General features: G+C 35.8%; 1 protein-coding gene across 2 annotated transcripts in view; it reads left to right on the top strand.

The window, feature by feature from the left end:
• LOC123553797 (putative helicase mov-10-B.1) overlaps nucleotides 1-18,418 on the top strand; it is a 33,188-nt gene extending 14,770 nt beyond the window's left edge. For both annotated transcript variants that reach the window (XM_045343454.2, XM_045343463.2), the window contains exons 13-19: nucleotides 1,198-1,403; nucleotides 1,774-2,071; nucleotides 3,870-3,981; nucleotides 4,751-4,936; nucleotides 7,603-7,691; nucleotides 8,848-9,005; nucleotides 12,113-18,418. In XM_045343454.2, coding sequence (XP_045199389.2) covers nucleotides 1,198-1,403; nucleotides 1,774-2,071; nucleotides 3,870-3,981; nucleotides 4,751-4,936; nucleotides 7,603-7,691; nucleotides 8,848-9,005; nucleotides 12,113-12,183 — 1,120 coding nt within the window. In that variant the 3' untranslated portion in view covers nucleotides 12,184-18,418. The remainder of the gene's footprint in view (nucleotides 1-1,197; nucleotides 1,404-1,773; nucleotides 2,072-3,869; nucleotides 3,982-4,750; nucleotides 4,937-7,602; nucleotides 7,692-8,847; nucleotides 9,006-12,112) is intronic.
• The last annotated feature ends 448 nt before the right edge of the window (nucleotides 18,419-18,866 follow it).

The raw sequence follows: 18,866 nt of genomic DNA, 5'->3' as shown, positions 1-18,866 counted from the left end.
CGGTATATCAAAGATCAAGGTCACAATGACCTTGAGACTGAAAACTGTTCCCACAAAATGCTTTTGCCAGTCAGCGGTCAGAATTTTCTCACATTTTTCACTTTTACTCAATAAATAAACATAAATAGTATATTTAAATGTTGATAAAATTTATATCAAAGGAAAGATAATTTATTTGGCTTTTAATATATATAATTTTTATAATTATTGATTGAGATATACTTGCTGATATATTTTATTAAAGACAATTACCCATGAATTTACTGTGTATTCTAAAGGGATTATTGGTTTATTTGGGGTTGCTATTTGCCTACAGTCATTGAACTTCACAGGGGCGGTGAAAACTGATTTTGACTTGCTTGTCCATTTTTGTCAGTTGCTATTTTGTACTTGTCCGTATGATAGTTATATAGTAAATTCTGGTCAAATTTCACTTGTCCGTACAAGCTTTGGGACAACCTGGGCAATACGGACAATTGAATTTGCCGCCCCTGCTTCATGGTCAAAGGTCAAGATTACAGTAACCTTAAGACTGAAAACGGTTTCTGCTAAAGAACTAATTTAAAAGAAACACAGTCATCAGACTTAATAAGAGTATTGTCAATAGATAACCCCATTTTTTTTAGGGGTCATTTGTTGATTTTTTTTTAGGTCAGTTGGTCAAGGTCACAGAGACCTCAAGACTAATATGTTTCTGGTATCAGTTTTGAAAAGGAAAACAAGAATTCTTCGGATTAATCTCGTCTATACATATATAGATAACAAATATTTTTTACCTGTAAAATTTATAGGAGGAAAGCTTTGAAGCATTCTTTTCTTGGATCAGTGCAAACATGGAATTCATATTATCCTCCTACAAATATGATTTCACAGTATATCAGAAATGAGTTTTAATTAATTAAAAGAGGTTCCCATGGAATATTTATAGAACTGTGTAGTTCTATGAATTGCGCTTTGTGGCATTTTACTGATTCCAAGTATCAATACTGATTATTTTATTTAATTTTGATTCTAATATGTCATACAAAATAAGAAATCAAATACATAGGCAGTTTTCCTGTATAAGATTCTCATATGAAATGAAGCATAGATATGAATATTGTTTCCTTTTATTTTCATGTTGATTAAGGATTGAAGCTTCTTAGAAAGAATCCTCTGTGATATCATTTTTTTTTACAATATATATCATATTTTCAGATTGGTGTCAGCTGGATTTACAAGAAATTATTTCACTCATATTTTCATTGACGAAGGAGCTCATGCTGTTGAGCCAGAGTGTATTGTTCCTATAACAGGGTTGTTAGATTCACGCACGCAGCAATGTGGTCAGCTGGTCATTGCAGGGGACCCCAAACAGTTGGGACCAATTCTTAGATCTCCATTTTCATTAAATTATGGTCTGGGTAAGAATATAAGATAATTAGTAACATTTGTTTGTAGGTCAAAAGTTCTAATATTATAAATTTAAATTTAGAAATTTTAAAGCGATGAAAAAAGTACAAGATCAGCAAAAAATCATGAATTTTTTTATCTTATCCCCATGAAATAGCAAGATTAGCCAAAAATCACGAAATATCTAGCTTGTCTTCATGAAATAAGAAGATTAGCCAAAAATCATGAAATTTTATGCCAACCAAATTGAATGGTTTCTCAGTGTACTATGCAGCAGTTTTATTCTGTTTACAGTTAAATGTTTTCTGACAGATCATAAAAGAGTGCAATATATTAAAACTTTTATTGTCTGATAATAAATGCACATTTGTTATATTTCAGATAAGTCCATATTGGAGCGTCTCATGACAGACATACCAGAATACAAGAGAGCCGAGATGTCTGGGTATGATGCACACTACCTGACCAAACTCGTGAGAAACTATCGCTCCCATGATGCAATTCTAAAGGTTCCTCGGGAATTGTTCTACGACGGAGAGCTGCAGCCTTGTGGAGACACCATGATCCTGAACAGTATGGTTAATTGGGAGCACTTGCCAAATAAAAAGTTTCCAGTCATATTTCACTCGGTGTTTGGAAAAGATGAAAGGGAAGAATCTAGTCCATCCTTCTTCAACAGGTTTGTTTCATGCATTTATTAACCAACTCAACAAGTATTTACATGACATTAAAAATAAATTTTCAAATGTTTTTCCCACAAAGTAAGTTGGGAACTATAACATCCAAGAGAGCTATATAGTAGTCATATAGTACAAAATGTTATGTGACTCTTGATACAAATAGCTGGTCTGTAGATTGTGCTGTTGACTGATCCATAGTTCTACACTGGTCTAAATTTGAGAAAAAAATCTCGGGAGTTTTTCTGATGTAATAAATCACTTACTGAATGGATTGCCAGTCAATAGTCAAAACTATTAGCCCTCAGCCCTGTGGACCTATGGCAAATAGTTTTGACTATTGACCTGCAAGCCATTTAGTTTGTGTGAACTATGAATCAACAGTTGATATAAGGGGTTGTGTGATATGTTGTAAAATACAAATTTATGTCCTAACCAAATGAGTGTTTTGGGCCCAAACCACAACAAATCATGTCCTCTAAACTAAAAGATTTCATGTACATACTAGAAAGTTTTAAGTTCGAATCTTCGGCACTACTAATGACACTGTCACTTGTTTTGACAGTGGTAATAGTTTCAGTTACTAGTACAGTCAATCTTGTGTTAAGAGACCACCCAAGGGACAGGCAAAAAGTGGTCTCTTAAGACAACGGTCTCTTAGGACAAAGTACGGAAATTGGGCATAATATATTGGACTTAAGTTTTCACGTGGTTTTCACGTGGTGTATGTGAGAGACACATTGGGTAAGGATGCAGATAAAATACATGTTATTCATATCAATTTAATAGTTTTAAATTCTCTTCATTTTATGCAAGTGTTTCAGAATAAAGATTAACATATGCATGAAATATTTACATACATCAATAGAACTTTAAATTGTAATAAAGTTTGTGTTTTACTTCGATAAAATCAGCTGAATTTCACACAATGTTATTAAATTTCAAGAACGAAGCAAGCCATCCTGTCGATGCCTTAAAGTTAATTTCCCCAAGATCACTCGCGAACTTAAAGAGCTTGAGTGCACAAGATAGGCCCAGACACGGACATTCTCCTAGCAGTCACGTCCTTAAACCAGTCATATACCAAATTGTTTACATCCCCATGAACAGTTACTCTCCTCGCACGTTTACGATCACCTGAAACATTGTTTTCAATATCCTCCAACACTTCTGCTTTCCGTTTCAGAATGTTTTGGATCTGGGTTTTTTCCTACGCCCATTTCTTCAGCCAATTTACGAGCACTTTTGTTCTTACTTAATTCCAACACACGAGCTCTATCATCCAACGTTAACACTTTCCGTTTAGACATATTCAAGATCAATCAATTACACATAGGATAACTTACAATACATGTTCCTTTTTTATCAAGTTCAAGTTATTATTGGAAATAATGGGCGGATCTTAAAAACAACGGCGAATTTGATTGGTCATATCGGTCTCTCGCTAATAATTATACAGTGATTGCGGGATCCCAGCAAATGTTACTTACATTTCTCACCTTTTGCAATCGAGAATTAAGTGTCAACACATTTTCATAATTAATTGGCGGCAGTGTTTGATGTAAAGATGACTTAATACGGACATAGTTAAATTTTAGCGGTCGCTTAACCAAAAAAGGTCAGTCAATTTTGCCGAAAATCAGCGGTCGCTGGTCGCTTTAGACAAAAGTTGTTTAGCACAAATATTTTAATAGTAAAATTGTTCAGGGGGAATTCAAAGTGGTCGTTAAAGACAAATGGTCGTTGAGGACACGTGTTCGCATCCATAATATTGACTGTATATGATTGTATTTTTCACAGAGATGAGATTTCACAGGTTCAGAAATATCTGGACATGTTGCTGAAAGAGAAAAAAGGTGGCCAGAAGATTAAACCTTCAGACATTGGCATTATATCTCCATACAGGAAACAGGTAGCTGCACTTTAATTATGAATTAAGACCTGATAGCTTGTAAAATAAAAAGGAAACCAAGGGCCTCCATGGCTGATTGGTTAAGAGCTTTAACTTCAAATCACTTACACCACATTGAAGCGGATTCAAGCCTGATTGGTGCAGAATTCTTTATGGCTTACAGAAGGTCAATGGTTCCACCCAGGAGCCTGCCTGTAATGATATAATGCTTCGAGGGGCATGTGGGATCTTTTTAAAAGTGAAACACCAGATGTTGGTGTCAAACTGTGGTCAAGGTCACTTTTGACTAAAAGTAAAAAGAAAATGTCTGCTTAATTACTCAAGCTGGGTTAAATTAAATCAAATGAAAACTAATTTATTTATTTAAATACATAGGTTTTATCTTTATAAAGGGCAAGTGGGTAAAGTCTAGATCATTGCTGTGGAAAAAAACAGAAGAACTATTTCAATTCAAAATCTCTATTAAGGATAAAGAAAAAATAAACAGACTTAAACTAGGCAGTTTATATCGACAACAAGGCTAGGTTTTCAAACAAGGCCATCAAGATCATGGTTTAATACTGGTTCTAAATATAGAATGAAATGTGTTTGCCTGTTAACTAGTTAACTAGTCATGAAAACTTTGCATTATACGTATATATAGATAAGTGAAATGAAGTAGCTTCTATTGTTACCAGAAAATGCATGAAATAGAGAAGAAGTGTACCAGTACATTAAATCTGAGTTTCAGTTTGTATGAATTGCTGTTCATGGCCCCTGTTCTTTTTAGGTTGAAAAGATACGCAAGATGGTAGAGAAAAAGCATTATGGGAAGAGAAATGAGATCATGGTAGGGTCAGTGGAAGAATTCCAAGGTCAAGAGTTCAAGGTCATCATCATTTCAACTGTGAGGAGCAATGAGAATTTTGTGGACATTGATTTGAAATATCATCTCGGATTTGTGCGAAATCCAAAGGTAAAGCTTATTTCTTGGTAAAATTCACCTTGCCAGTGACAGGGTACTTAGTAAATCTTCAGTCCATGAATGCCACTACCTTGGCTGGGCATGTTTAGGAGTGGATATACTCGAGTCACCATGTTGGTGCATGCACTGTGTGGATGGGTCCATGTGTCCATGCACCTATAATAACTTCCAAAAGAAAGGGTGTATTGAGTTCATTGTTGGTACACAGATGTATGATGATAAAATACAGGTTGAGGATAATTTTGGAAACAGCCTACTAATTCTTGCCAGAGTTATGGCCTCTTTTTGAGTTAAAATTCAGCTAAAATGTCATTGGCCATTTGTAACTCTTGAAAGGATGAATGGATTGAATTCCTCTTTGACACACCAGTCAGTATATAGATATAAAATACAGGCCAAGTTAAATTTCAGTGATTTCAGGATCATGAAAGTTGATAGGGAATTGGTCAACACCAGCAGATGACCCCTATTGATTTTGAGGTCTGTATGTCAAAGGTCAAGGTCACAGTGACCCTGAACAGTTAAACGGTTTCCGGATGATAACTCAAGAATGCTTAAGCCTAGGGTCACAAAAGTTGATAGGGAGATTGGTCATGACCAGCAGATGACCCCTATTGATTTTGAGGTCAGTATGTCAAAGGTCAAGGTCACAGTGACCAGGAACAGTAAAATGGTTTCCGGGCAATAACTCAAGAACGCTTGGGCCTAATATCAGGAAAATTGATAGTTAGGTTGGCCATGACCAGCAGATGACCCCTATTGATTTTGAGGTCATTAGGTCAAAGGTCAAGGTCACATTGGCCAGGAACAGTTAAACAGTTTCTGATCTTCTTGTCCAAAACCATAGGGCCTAGGGCTTTGATATTTGGTATGAAGCACAATCTAGTGGTCCTCTAGCAAGATTGTTCAGATTATTTCCCTGGGGTCAAATATGGCCCCACCCTGGGGGACACATGGTTTATATAGACTTATATAGGAAAAAACTTTGAAAAACCTCTTGTCCAAAACCAAAGGGCTTGGGGCTTTGATATTTTGTATATGAAATCATCTAGTGGTCCTCTACTAAGATTGTTCAAATTATTCCCCTAGGTATCAAATATGGCTCCGCCCTGGGGGTCACATGGTTTACATAGACTTATATAGGGAGAAACTGTGAAAATCTTCTTGTCAAAACCACAAAGACTATGGCTTTGATATTTTGTAATGTAGCATCATTTAGTGGTTCTCTACCAAGTTTGTTCAAATTATCCCTCTAGGGTCAAATATGGCCCCGCCCCAGGAGTCACATGGTTCATATAGACTTATATAGGGAAAAACTTAGAATCTTCATGTCCATAACTTACATCATTCAAATTTGGACCACATGAAAAGTTTTGAATGGCAAGATGAACTTTGACATGAGTTGACCTTGATCTTGACCTAGTGACCTACTTTCACATTTCTTTAGCTACAGCCTTCAAATTTGGACCACATGCATAGTTTTGTGTACCGAAAAAAACTTTGACCTTGTTATTGACCTAGTGACCTACTTTCACATTTCTGAAGGTAAAAGCTTCAAATTTGGACCACTTGCATAGTTTTGTGTTCCGAAATAAAATTTGACCTTGATTTTGACCCAGTGACCTACTTTCACATTTCTCAAGCTACAAGCCTTCAAATTTGAACTACATGCATAGTTTTGTGTACCGAAATGAACTTTGATCTTGAGATTGACCTAGTGACCTACTTTCACATTTCTGAAGCTACAGGCTCCAAATTTGGACTGCATGCATAATTATTTTTGTGTTCTGAATTGAAACTTGACACTGATTTTTACCTATTACCTACTTTCACATTTCTCAAGCTACAGCCTCCAAATTTGAAGCACATGCATAGTTCTGTCTACCGAAATGAACTTTGACCTTGAAATTGATCTAGTGACCTACTTTCACATTTCTCAAGCCACATCTTTCAAATTTGGACCACATACACTTTGTTTTGTACCGAAATGAAATTTGACCTTGATTTTGACCTTGAGCTAGTCTTGAAATTTGGAACATTCAAAAATGGCTCAGTGGATGGCGCCAAGATCTCTGTAATCTCTTGTTAGGTTAATAGGTTAAAGGTCAAGGTCAGATTAAACCAGAATGGTAGAACTTTTGTTTACAGTGAGCATATAATTTCTGTTCCTTGTGCAATTACTGAATGCGTCAAGCGGGGCATTTCGTGTTCGACGAGCTCTTGTCTTAAATTGTGACACAAAATATTTGTTAAATTTCGAAGTCATACAGGTGAGTAGTAAGAAATACAGCCAAGTACAATTTAAGTTACAATCCACAATATTTTGCAAGGTTTATGGACAGCAGAAGACAAATTAGGACAAGCTTAATAATAAATAGCTGACCAGGTCAATTAAGCCATAATAAATGAGATTAATATGAAAATTTAAACTTTATCATTCTAAAATCGGTCTTTACACATATTTATATAGTCTGCAGAAAGTCTGTCATTCTAGTCCAATTAATATTTTCCTCAATATTGGCAAGTTATTACTGGTAAAAAGTGAAGATACACCCATAGTTCATCTGTTATATAGGTTATATATTGGTGAGAAACGGTGCACATGTAAATGTATGCAACATACTGCTAATACTAAAAAGTAATGGTTTTTATTTTAGCGCTTCAATGTTGCTCTCACAAGAGCCAGAGCACTTCTCATTGTGATAGGTGATCCTCTCGTACTGGAGAAAGATCCTAACTGGAAGAGGTAATTTTCTGTAATTATTCTCTTTATCTAAGATGAGGTGTTATAGTTTGAAGCTAATGCCAATTATTCAAGATAAGGTATCATAGTTTGAAGCTAATTCCAGTTATTCAAGATAAGGTGTCTTAGTTTGAAGCTTATTCCAATTATTCAAGATAAGGTGTCATAGTTTGAAGTTTATTTCAATTATTCAAGATAAAGTATCTCAGTTTGAAGTTTATTCAAGTTATCAAGCCCGCCTGCTTAGCTCAATAGGCTCACAGACCTACAAAACGAGTTTCTGAAATAATTTGTCCTCCACCTCTGATTCATATGTTGAAGTTGGCAGTCACTTGCCAACAGGTTTGTACTGGTATGTAATCCAGGAACACTGGTTAGATTAACTGCCCACCTTTACATAACTGAAATACTGTTAAAAAACAATGTTAAATCAATATTCCAATTACCTGTTCAAGATGAGGTATTGTAGTTTGAAGCTTACATTATCTTCATATGAACAGGAAGTACAGACCTCATAGGGCATAATTGGAAGGAGACCCTCATGGGCAAGTTGTTATGGTCACTGTCTTTTAAAAAATGCCCTGGCTGCTTGGGGCTTAGAAATTTTCATTATCAGTTGACTGGGTTTATCTAGGTGACAGCTTGTACATGATGGACACTTGGATCTTCTTGTATCATTAACCATAATTATAACCTAAGTTGTGTTAATGCGATTCAAAACACAACAAATAATTTATTTTTAGTTGATGGTAATACTGTAAACTCATTTAATTTCGTGGGCATGAACTTTCGTGGTTTTGGTCAAAACGGCAATTTCGTGGGGATATGAATTTGTGGATTTCAACTTTTGAACATAAAATGAATGGGAATTTTACTTGTTTGTTGGGATTAAATTTCATGGATTGACTCAACCACGAAAACTAGTCCCCCACGAATATTTATGATTTCACAGTACTTTAAGAATGGAAATTGTGAAAATACATTTCAGTACATTTTAAAAGATATTATTAATAAATGGTATTTGATTATCAGGTGATGAAGATTTCAATTAACACAAAAACATTGTCATGAAGAAGCTGAAATTAATACGAACAGTGTCAATAGATATTGCAGATGTAGCAATTATTGGTTACGTATTGATTTAATTCATTTGTTTTAGATTCATAGACTACTGTGATGCTAATCGAGGATTCAAGGGCCAGCATGGCTTTTCAGGAAGTCCAGGTAGCAGCAACAGGAGAGGTAACTCTGGAAATCCTGGTAATGGAGATGATTCAGGAAATCCTGGTAGTGCTGGTGAAGCTGAAGTTACCAACGGTAATATTTTCTTAACAGCTTTAGCTGTTGGATCATTTCTTGGGTGATTTAAAGAAGTCCATTCGCACAGCTTGTGATTTGCCCTTTTTGGCACAGAATGTGATAATTTCCAGTTGCATCTTCCGTCTCAGAGGGATCTTGGCTTTTTTGTTGCAGTTAATGTGCATGCATGTGAGTTAGCAGTTTTTCCCTAAATACTAAAGAGAGGGGCTTAATAGAAAAGCATAAATTTCAAGGACAAGATGAGCAGTGTTCATATGTCATTGTTTCTGCACTTCATGTGCAAATAAATTGAAATAAATCCCCAATTTTGTTTTTGCTAATATAATCAATTGCATATGAATTATGACTAACGAAGCTTTGGGATATGAAGTACATCCACATAGCATTACTTAGGTATTGCATAAACTGTAAACAGATTATCAGAGTAAAGTCAAACCATTATTCAAGTGCAATATTGTGGCTAGATTGTTTTTCTCCCAAGAGCTTTTAGCATGGATGTAGTACTGTAAATTCTCGCCCATAAGTTGATATCATCGTTAAGTTGAAGGGGGATGGTGTGGGAGGGGTGAGTATTCTGTTATCTCAGTAAATAGAGCACAAGATTATGAATCTATATGACATGTCTTCAGTAGGGGAGAGAAAGTTTTTACTTTTATCCCTCCTACCAGAGCCATATTGAAGACATGGTTTGGAGTATTTGATTAAAACTTGATAGAAATACACTTTAAGGGGAATATGGCCCTAAAGTTTCAGTCAGATTGCCCAAGTTACACAAGCTATGGCCCTTCACACTAGTATACAAATAATTGTAACTACAAACAAGTGTAGCTTTCTATGAGACTTAGGTATGTGATCTGGTCACTTGGATGAAGGTCAAAGTTGCTGTAAGTCAAAATAGAAAAGTGTTTTCTGCTCAGTAATTTCAGTCAAAACTTGGTACATAGGTATCTTAGTATCTCTAGGTAGCTTGTAAAAGAGCAAGATTTGTTTGCATTTCTAGTTAGGTCAAAGTCAGTGTTGCTAGGGGCCAGAAAAAATGGTTTTCACTTCAGGTAAATATAAGGTACTTTTACCTATTTGTAGCAAAATATGCACAGTAAACACAGGTGTTGTATACAGTAGATTACTTCATGAAGTAAATTAAAGTAGACAGCTGCCTAATTATGTCTCCCCCAGGAGACATATTGTTTTTGCCCTGTCCGTCTGTCCGTCCGTCCGTCCGTATGTCACACTTCATTTCCGAGCAATAACTGGAGAACCATTTGACCTAGAACCTTCAAACTTTATAGGGTTGTAGGGCTGCTGGAGTAGACGACCCCTATTGTTTTTGGGGTCACTCTGTCAAAGGTCAAGGTCACAGGGGCCTGAACATTGAATACCATTTCCGATCAAAAACTAGAGAACCACTTGACCCAGAATGTTGAAACTTCATAGGATGATTGGTCATAAAGACTAGATGACCCTTATTGATTTTGGGGTCACTCCATCAAAGGTCAAGGTCACAGGGGCCTGAACATGGAAAACCATTTCTGGTCAATAACTAGAGAACCACTTGACGCAGAATGTTGAAACTTCATATGATGATTGTACATGCAAAGTAGATGACCCCTATCGATTTTGGGGTCACTCCATTAAAGGTCAAGGTCACAGGGGCCTGAACATTGAAAACCATTTCCGGTCAGTAACTTGAGAACCACTTGACGCAGAATGTTGAAACTTCATATGATGATTGTACATGCAAAGTAGATGACCCCTCTCGATTTTGGGGTCACTCCATTAAAGGTCAAGGTCACAGGGGCCTGAACATTGAAAACCATTTCCGGTCAGTAACTTGAGAACCACTTGACCCAGAATGTTGAAACTTAATAGGATGATTGGTCATGCAGAGTAGATGACCCCTAACGATTTTGGGGTCACTCTTTGAAAGGTCAAGGTTACAGGGGCCTGAACATTGAAAACCATTTTCGGTCAGTAACTAGAGAACCACTTGACCCAGAATGTTGAAACTTCATAGGATGATTGTACATGCAAAGTAGATGACCCCTATTGATTTTGGGGTCACTCCATTAAAGGTCAGGGTCACAGGGGCCTGAAAATTGAAAACCATTTCCGGTCAGTAACTTGAGAACCACTTGACCCAGAATGTTGAAACTTAATAGGATGATTGGTCATGCAGAGTAGATGACCCCTAACGATTTTGGGGTCACTCTGTGAAAGGTCAAGGTCACAGGGACCTGAACATTGAAAACCATTTCCGGTCAGTAACTTGAGAACCACTTGACCCAGAATGATGAAACTTCATAGGATGATTGGTCATGCAGAGTAGATGACCCCTAACGATTTTGGGATCACTCTGTTAAAGGTCAAGGCCACAGGGGCCTGAACATGGAAAACCATTTCCAATCAATAACTTGAGAACCTCTCGACCCAGAATGTTGAAACTTCATAGGATGATTGTTCATGCAGAGTAAATGACCCCTATTGTTTTTGGGGTCACTTTGTTAAAGGTCAAGGTCACAGGGGCCTGAACATTGATAACCAGTTCCGATCAATAACTTGAGAACCACTTGACCCAGAATGTTGAAACTTCATAGGATGATTGAACATGCAGAGTAGATGGCCCCTATTGATTTTGGGGTCAGTCAATTAAAGTTCAAGGTCACAGTGGCCTGTTCATGTAAAATCATTTTTTGGAAATAATTTGAGAACCACTTGACCTACAATGTTGAAACTTAATAGGATGATTGGACATGCGGAGTAGATGACCCCTATTTATTTTGAGGTCACTTGATCAAAGGTCAAGGTCACAGGAGCCTGAAAAGTGACTTGAGAACCACTAGGCCAAGAGTGTTGAAATTTAGCGGGATGACTGGACATGCCAAGTAGATGATCCCTATTGCAGCCAACCATCAGTGTCTCTTTGACTTTCGCTCCTGACCCCTATTGACTTCTTGCCTATAGGACTTTGCATTTGGGGAGACATGCGCTTTTTTACAAAAGCATTTTCTAGTATTGGAATCTGCCCTAAACCCATTTGGCAGCAAAGACCAGTTTATTGAATTTGCATGTTACCATCTGTAATTACTGTCGTTTTTCTGTTGCAGAAGAGATCTACAATCGTATGGCCAGTATGACATTACAGGCAGAAGATCCGGAGTGGGAGACAAGGAATTAACACATATACAGCTTGCAATAATGTTTACCAGTAATGTCTTAATAACAGTTTGAAAAAAGAAATAACATTTCTTTTTGTTGTTGGTGATGTTGTTGTTGTTACAGCGCATAAATTTGTTTTCATATTTTTTGTTGCATTTTTTAGGATTTTTTCTCTGAAATCAAAGTGATTAGTATTACTTCGTGCAATTCATGTGTTTTTAATTTTACTGTCATGCTAATGTTTTTGGCCATTGTTAAGACTAATTTTAGTTTAGCTATTTGTACACAATTTGTACGCGTTTATGATTTTAGTTTTGTTGAGTTAGAATTCCAGTTGTTGTGATGCTTGTGTGATTTATTATCCCCCGCCAATGAAATCGGGAGGGGGGTATTGAAATGGCGTTGTCCGTCCGTCAGTCCGTCCGTCCGTCCGTCCATCCGCAGTCATTTCTCAGTAACTACTTGGTAGAATTTCATGAAACTTGAAATAAACATGAACCAACATACTGCGATGATGCCCGTCAAGTTTTTTTTTTGATTGGTCAATTTCCCTCAGAGTAATTGCCCTTGATTTAATAAAAAATGTCTGTCTTCAGCCATTTCTCAGTAACTAACAGGTAGAATTTCATCAAATTTGAAATAGACATGAACCAAGATACTGCGCTGATGCCCGTCCAGTTTTTCTTTTGATAGGTCAATTTCCGTCAGAGTTATTGCCCTTGATTTAATGAAAAATGTCCGTCTGCAGCCATTTCTCAGTAACTTGCAGGTAGAATTTCATCAAACTTGATATAGACATGAACCAAGATACTGCGACGATGCCCTTCAAGTTTTTTTTGCGATTGGTCAATTTTCCATTTAGTTATTGCCCTTTAATTGTTTAAAAATCCACAGACCCGTCAAGTTTTTCTTTTGATAGGTCAATTTCCGTCAGAGTTATTGCCCTTGATTTAATGAAAAATGTCCGTCTGCAGCCATTTCTCAGTAACTTGCAGGTAGAATTTCATCAAACTTGATACAGACATGAACCAAGATACTGCGACGATGCCCTTCAAGTTTTTTTTGATTGGTCAATTTTCCATTTAGTTATTGCCCTTTAATTGTTTAAAAATCCACAGATCTGTACATAACAAACCAACCAATTGGAAGAATTTCATTAAACTTCTTCCATTCTTTCCATGCACATTTATTATAAACATGTGATGTTGTGTACCTACACCTGGTCACCACCTTACATTGGTCACCCCCCTCCCTCTCACCCCCCCGCCCATTTTTTTTTTTTTTTTTTTTTTTTTTTTTTTCATTTTTCGTTTTCTACCAATATTTATAATCAACATGTAAACTGTTGTATCCTCCCCCCCCCCCCCCCCCACCCAAACAAACCATTCATTTTCTTTTAATTTGATTTGACTAATGCAATTATTTGCTTCTTGGTAACATTCTTAACTTTTTGCAGGATATATTTTTTTGCCGTTCCTCAACTCTGACCCTTTCGGCGGGGGATTCCAATTCATCGAATTTGCTTGTTTATTCTAATATGGCAAAAATGAAATTCATTAAGTTATATATAGTGTCAAAAGATTATGCCTGTCTTCTTGGGTTTGTAAAAACTGCATGTAATTTATCATCATTTATCTAAGCATTGAGCTATTATCATTAAAAAAAATAAATAAGGAGAGCAGCTATCCAGTGGAGAACATGTAAGCCTCCAAGTGTAGAATATTTGGGTCCAAACGCTTTTTGAAACAGACCATGCAGTGCCTTGTCAACAGACACCTTGGTTCAAGGTTATGTTTGGAGACCAGTCTCAAAACTCTAACATCTGGTTGGCTGATTCTGTGGACAATCTCCAAATTGACCGGTGGTAAGCTTTCATTCAGAGACTGGTCTCAAGACTGTTCTATAATCTTGGATACAGGCTCTGAACTTGGAGACTAGTCTCAAAACTCAATCATCTGATTGGTGGTTTTTGAACAAAACCAATGGCAAGACTGGTCTCCAACCTTAGAGCCAACATACTGGCTTTTCTTTGGCGAACTGGAGCATTTTTTAAAAAAATGCTTAAAGTGTAATTGAGGACTAATTTTACGGGATTTCAAGATTGCTATATTTTCATAGGAGCTCATGTTACTACAATTCATGAAATCAGATCCTAAAGAAAATATAAAATTGCTACTTACAAGATTGAAATCTTTGTTTTGATTTTGGGATTAAAATTGCAGTGACTTTGAACCTGAGGGTATGAAAATTAACAGGCCTGAGGACATATTGATTGAAAAGTGGTGAACTCTGTTGATTTTGTAGGTTATTAGGGAATTTGAGACTGAAAACAGAAAAACAGAGTATCAATAATGTAAGAACATTTTGGCCCACATACAACTAGCGGTAATCTTGAAACTGAAGACAGATTTCCACAAATCTATGTTGTTGTTGGATTTAACATCGCAGCGACACATGATAGGTCATATGGTGACTTCCCAGCTTTAATGGTGGAGGAAGACTCCAGGTGCCCCTCCGTGCATTATGTCATCACGAGCGGGCACCTGGGTAGAACCACCGACCTTCCGTAAGCCAGCTGGATGGCTTCCTCACATGAAGAATTCATCGCCACGATTGAGGCTCAAACCCACATCGATGAGGGGCAAGTGATTTGAAGTCAGGGACCTTAACCACCCGGCCACAGAGGCCCCTAAGATGCTTCATAATTCAACATGGTCATTTAGATACTCCTTATAACTTACTGATACAAATTGTTTGTTTTCAATTTTTATTAACATTTACTAACAAGTGAAAGAACTCGTCATTCCAAAAATGGGACTTGTCCCTTTAATGATTATGTGAAAGTATTCCTGTATGTATCTTTATATTACGGCATTCAGTCAGAAGATGTGTTCAGTATTTCTTAACCGCATTTGCCAAATTTATTTACGAAAGTGTGAGAAATCAATGTTATGGCTTTGCCAACAGTTTGGATCAGCCTGCATATCTGTGCAGTGTGATCTGGATCCATATTGTTCACTTAATATCAGTTGGGTACAAATGCAGAAACTGATAAATGAAATAGTAAGGGTGTGCACTGATCTGGATCCGTGCTGGTCGCAAAGCTGTAACATTCGTTTTCACACAGCGGTGCTCAAATATTGACTTCTCAGGAAGAAAAAATATTGGCAATAAACATTGATGTTTCAGTGTTGTAACAATATTATGAATTATATTTTTATATAAAACTTTATCCTTTGGATCATTCCATATGAATACAATATATTGTTAAGGAAATGTAAACAGTGTATTTTATATTTCTAAAAGTTTGATTGCAGTTCCATTTTACTCCATAAAATAAAAAAGTTTAAGGGATTAAATTTTGTGCATTTTGTGGTTCTATCAGTCTACAATATTAAATCCCACCAAACCATTCCTCATTCATTTTTTACATGCTAACGGAATTAAAATGAAATTAAAGTATATTGTTCATTTCATGTATTTTTGTTGGTAACTAACTACACGTATTTGTATCTTAATTGTATGATGGGTTTTACATGCGTACATTCTAAAAATATCATAGTTGCTCTTGAGATGCCATGTCTACTCCAAATTCTAGCAGTTGGTTTTTTTCTGACACAGTGTGTATGTTAATTATTGTTCCCACATGTTATGACATTATGTTTTGTTTTGGGTTTTTTTTTTTCAGTTTTCTTGGGTTTCACATTGCTGCTTTTCTTGTTTACTTTACAAAATTTGTTATTTTTTATTTTACAAATGTTATATTTATGCATTTTCATTTCATTCCATTGTTGGGACCAAGTCCATCTTACTTTCATATTATTGTTGGTTTTTAAGAGACAGTGTTTACTGTTTTAATAACTATTTAGGAATGATGAACTTTGCATTTGTGACACAGATAGCTGAAACATTTTTAGTAGCCCATTGAGTGTAACTGTTTTGCAGACGCAATTTGATAATTGGAAACTTTTGTCAAAGATCAATTCCATTTTTCAAAACCTAGGTTACATGTTCAATAAACAAGATTTCAAGATTTTATTCATAACACTCGGTTTGTACTTTGGTACAAATACAAGAGCAACAATGTCATATATATAAATAATCCATTCTAACATAGCAATCGATAATACATGGCATACAAAGTCAGAGGACAACAATATATTATACATACTTATCACTTTGGAAAAAGAAATAAAAAAAATAAAAATCAATCTTCCTAAATAACAACTTTACAAAATGCCATATATAAAGAAATATTTAACTGGGATTCGCACTTAAAATCATGCGTCATTGATATGTAAATTAGTCCAGTTTGATTGACAGCACCAGAGTCAGGTTTTGTGCAACTGATGATGTTGTTCCATCATGAGTTTACTGAAATTGATCTGTTCTTAAAGGTCACTGATTGGTTTAATTTTTTGTGGCATGCTTCGGAGTATCATTTGTTTGGAAGATATGACCATTTTGACTTTCATTTAAGAGTTTTTTTAAAATATCTTATACAAAAGGGACCATGGACAGTCATAGGTATATATTACGAAAAGCAAAACGTTTTTGCTTGAAACTGCGGCAGCAGCTTTTTATTTGTTATGAATATAAATATAGTTTGATGAGATGCAGAAACCTTGAATTTTAAAAATTCACTTTGGGGGCACTTTACATGAATTTTATTTAGAGATTTATTTTGAAACTGTTGTACACCTATATCTGAAAGGGTAAAAATTTCTTAAATGGTTTTAATTAACATATCATATACATGTAAAATGCATTTTCCCTTCTTATGTATATTCTGATATAATAGTTTTAAGATCAATCATAATTTTACCCCCGCCAAACATTGGATGTTTGTGGGGGTGCTATATAGGAGTCAGTTTTGTTGCGTCACATCCTGTTGCGTACCAAAATCTATATCTCAGTTATTACTAAATGGATTTGATTCAAATAGAAGTTCCACCTTATCACCCACATTATTTGACACAAGGTGCATAACTCTGACACCAATTTTTCATGAATTATGCCCCCTTTTACTTAGAATTTATGGTTAATTTTGATGCATTTTCACTATATCTCACTTATTACGAAATGCATTTGTTTCAAACTTGAGGTAGTTGTTCCACATCATATTACACAAGGTGCATAACTCTTGCACCAATATTTCCTGAATTATTCCCCCTTTTTGCTTAGAATTATATTTGTATAGTGTTTTGATACACTTTATCTGTACCTCTCTAATTTGATATTTTTTAACAGACTCAAGATTTTGTGCAATATTCATCCACCATTGGAGTCATTAAACACTCCAGTGACAGTTTTTGACAGATTTAAATGTTTTTGGTACACAGGTGTGACATCATAAAATACAGGTAAAATTGGACTTTGTCGACAAACCACCAGTTTTATATGTAGTTGTGGCCCCTTTCCAACTTAAAATTTGTCAAACTCATGGTTGCCAGACAATAACTCAAGAAAGGCTCGACAGATTTAGATAAATTTTGATACACAGGTGTAACATCATAAAATACAGGTCAAGTTCGATTTAAATTGCACCTTCTTGTGGCCATGTCTTTCTTATGGTTGCCATTCTTCTGTGACAAGACCGTATTGTGGGGGTATGGTTGCCATTCTTCTGTGACAAGACCGTATTATGGGGGTATTCATCACTCCTGTGACAGTTCTAGTTTGATTATAAAATATTTTTTAATTAAATTGTCAAATAATGAGATTTACTCCATGTCATGTTATGTCTTGTGATTTTAACGTGTCCGAAACATTACGGAATGATACCATTTTCTCGGGACTTTATCATAGACTCCCTGTGTAAAATCTCACAACCTTGAATTGAAACCAAAGTATTAAATCCATGTAATATTTAAATGAAATTTTATAGTTTTGTATTTTGTATTGTCCTTTAGGGCATGTGTACTTGATCAACTAAATTTGACTTCTGACTTAGTGTAAAATCAATTTCTAAAGTCACAATAATTATGTTCTTTGTGAAAAGGCTTCATTTTTATCCAAGCGGAAACGGTCAGGTACTTCTAAATGCAGCTGTCTGATTGGTCAGTTAGAATTTCTGTCATGTTAAAATAGTGTCAGTAGTGATACACAAATAAAATTTTCACTTTCTTGTACAATATTCTCCATTGAGTGCCAGCTTTAAACTGTCTTTCATATGAGGTTTTATAAGCATAGACAAGTGCCATACTCTGTTATTGTTTCTCGTTCCATTTGAAATAAATGATTATTGAACTATACCAGTCTGTCGTTTTATTTATTTTATTGGTATTTACAACTAACTCTTCCGGAGTACTAGAACTGATTACTAGAACTATATCAGTCTGTCGTTTTATTTATTTTATTAGCTCACCTGTCACATAGTGACAAGGTGAGCTTTTGTGATCACCCTCGTCCGTCGTCAGTCCGTGCGTGCGTCAACAATTTCTTGTCTGCACGATAGTGGTTTCATTTATGATTTTATTTTAACCAAACTTGCACACAACTTGTATCACCATAAGATCTGGATTCCTTTTTTGAACTGGCCAGATCCCGTTATGGGTTCCAGAGTTATGGCCCCTGAAAGGGCCAGAATTAGCTATTTTGACCTTGTCTGCACAATAGCAACTTTATTTATAATTTGATTTTTACCAAACTGGCACACAACTTGTATCACCATAAGATCTTGGTTCCTTTCTTGAACTGGCC

Source organism: Mercenaria mercenaria, chromosome 15, assembly GCF_021730395.1.
Source record: "Mercenaria mercenaria strain notata chromosome 15, MADL_Memer_1, whole genome shotgun sequence".
NCBI classification, from domain to species: domain Eukaryota; kingdom Metazoa; phylum Mollusca; class Bivalvia; order Venerida; family Veneridae; genus Mercenaria; species Mercenaria mercenaria.
Note: the sequence above shows the minus strand (reverse complement) of the source record. Positions and strands in the feature narration are given on the sequence as shown.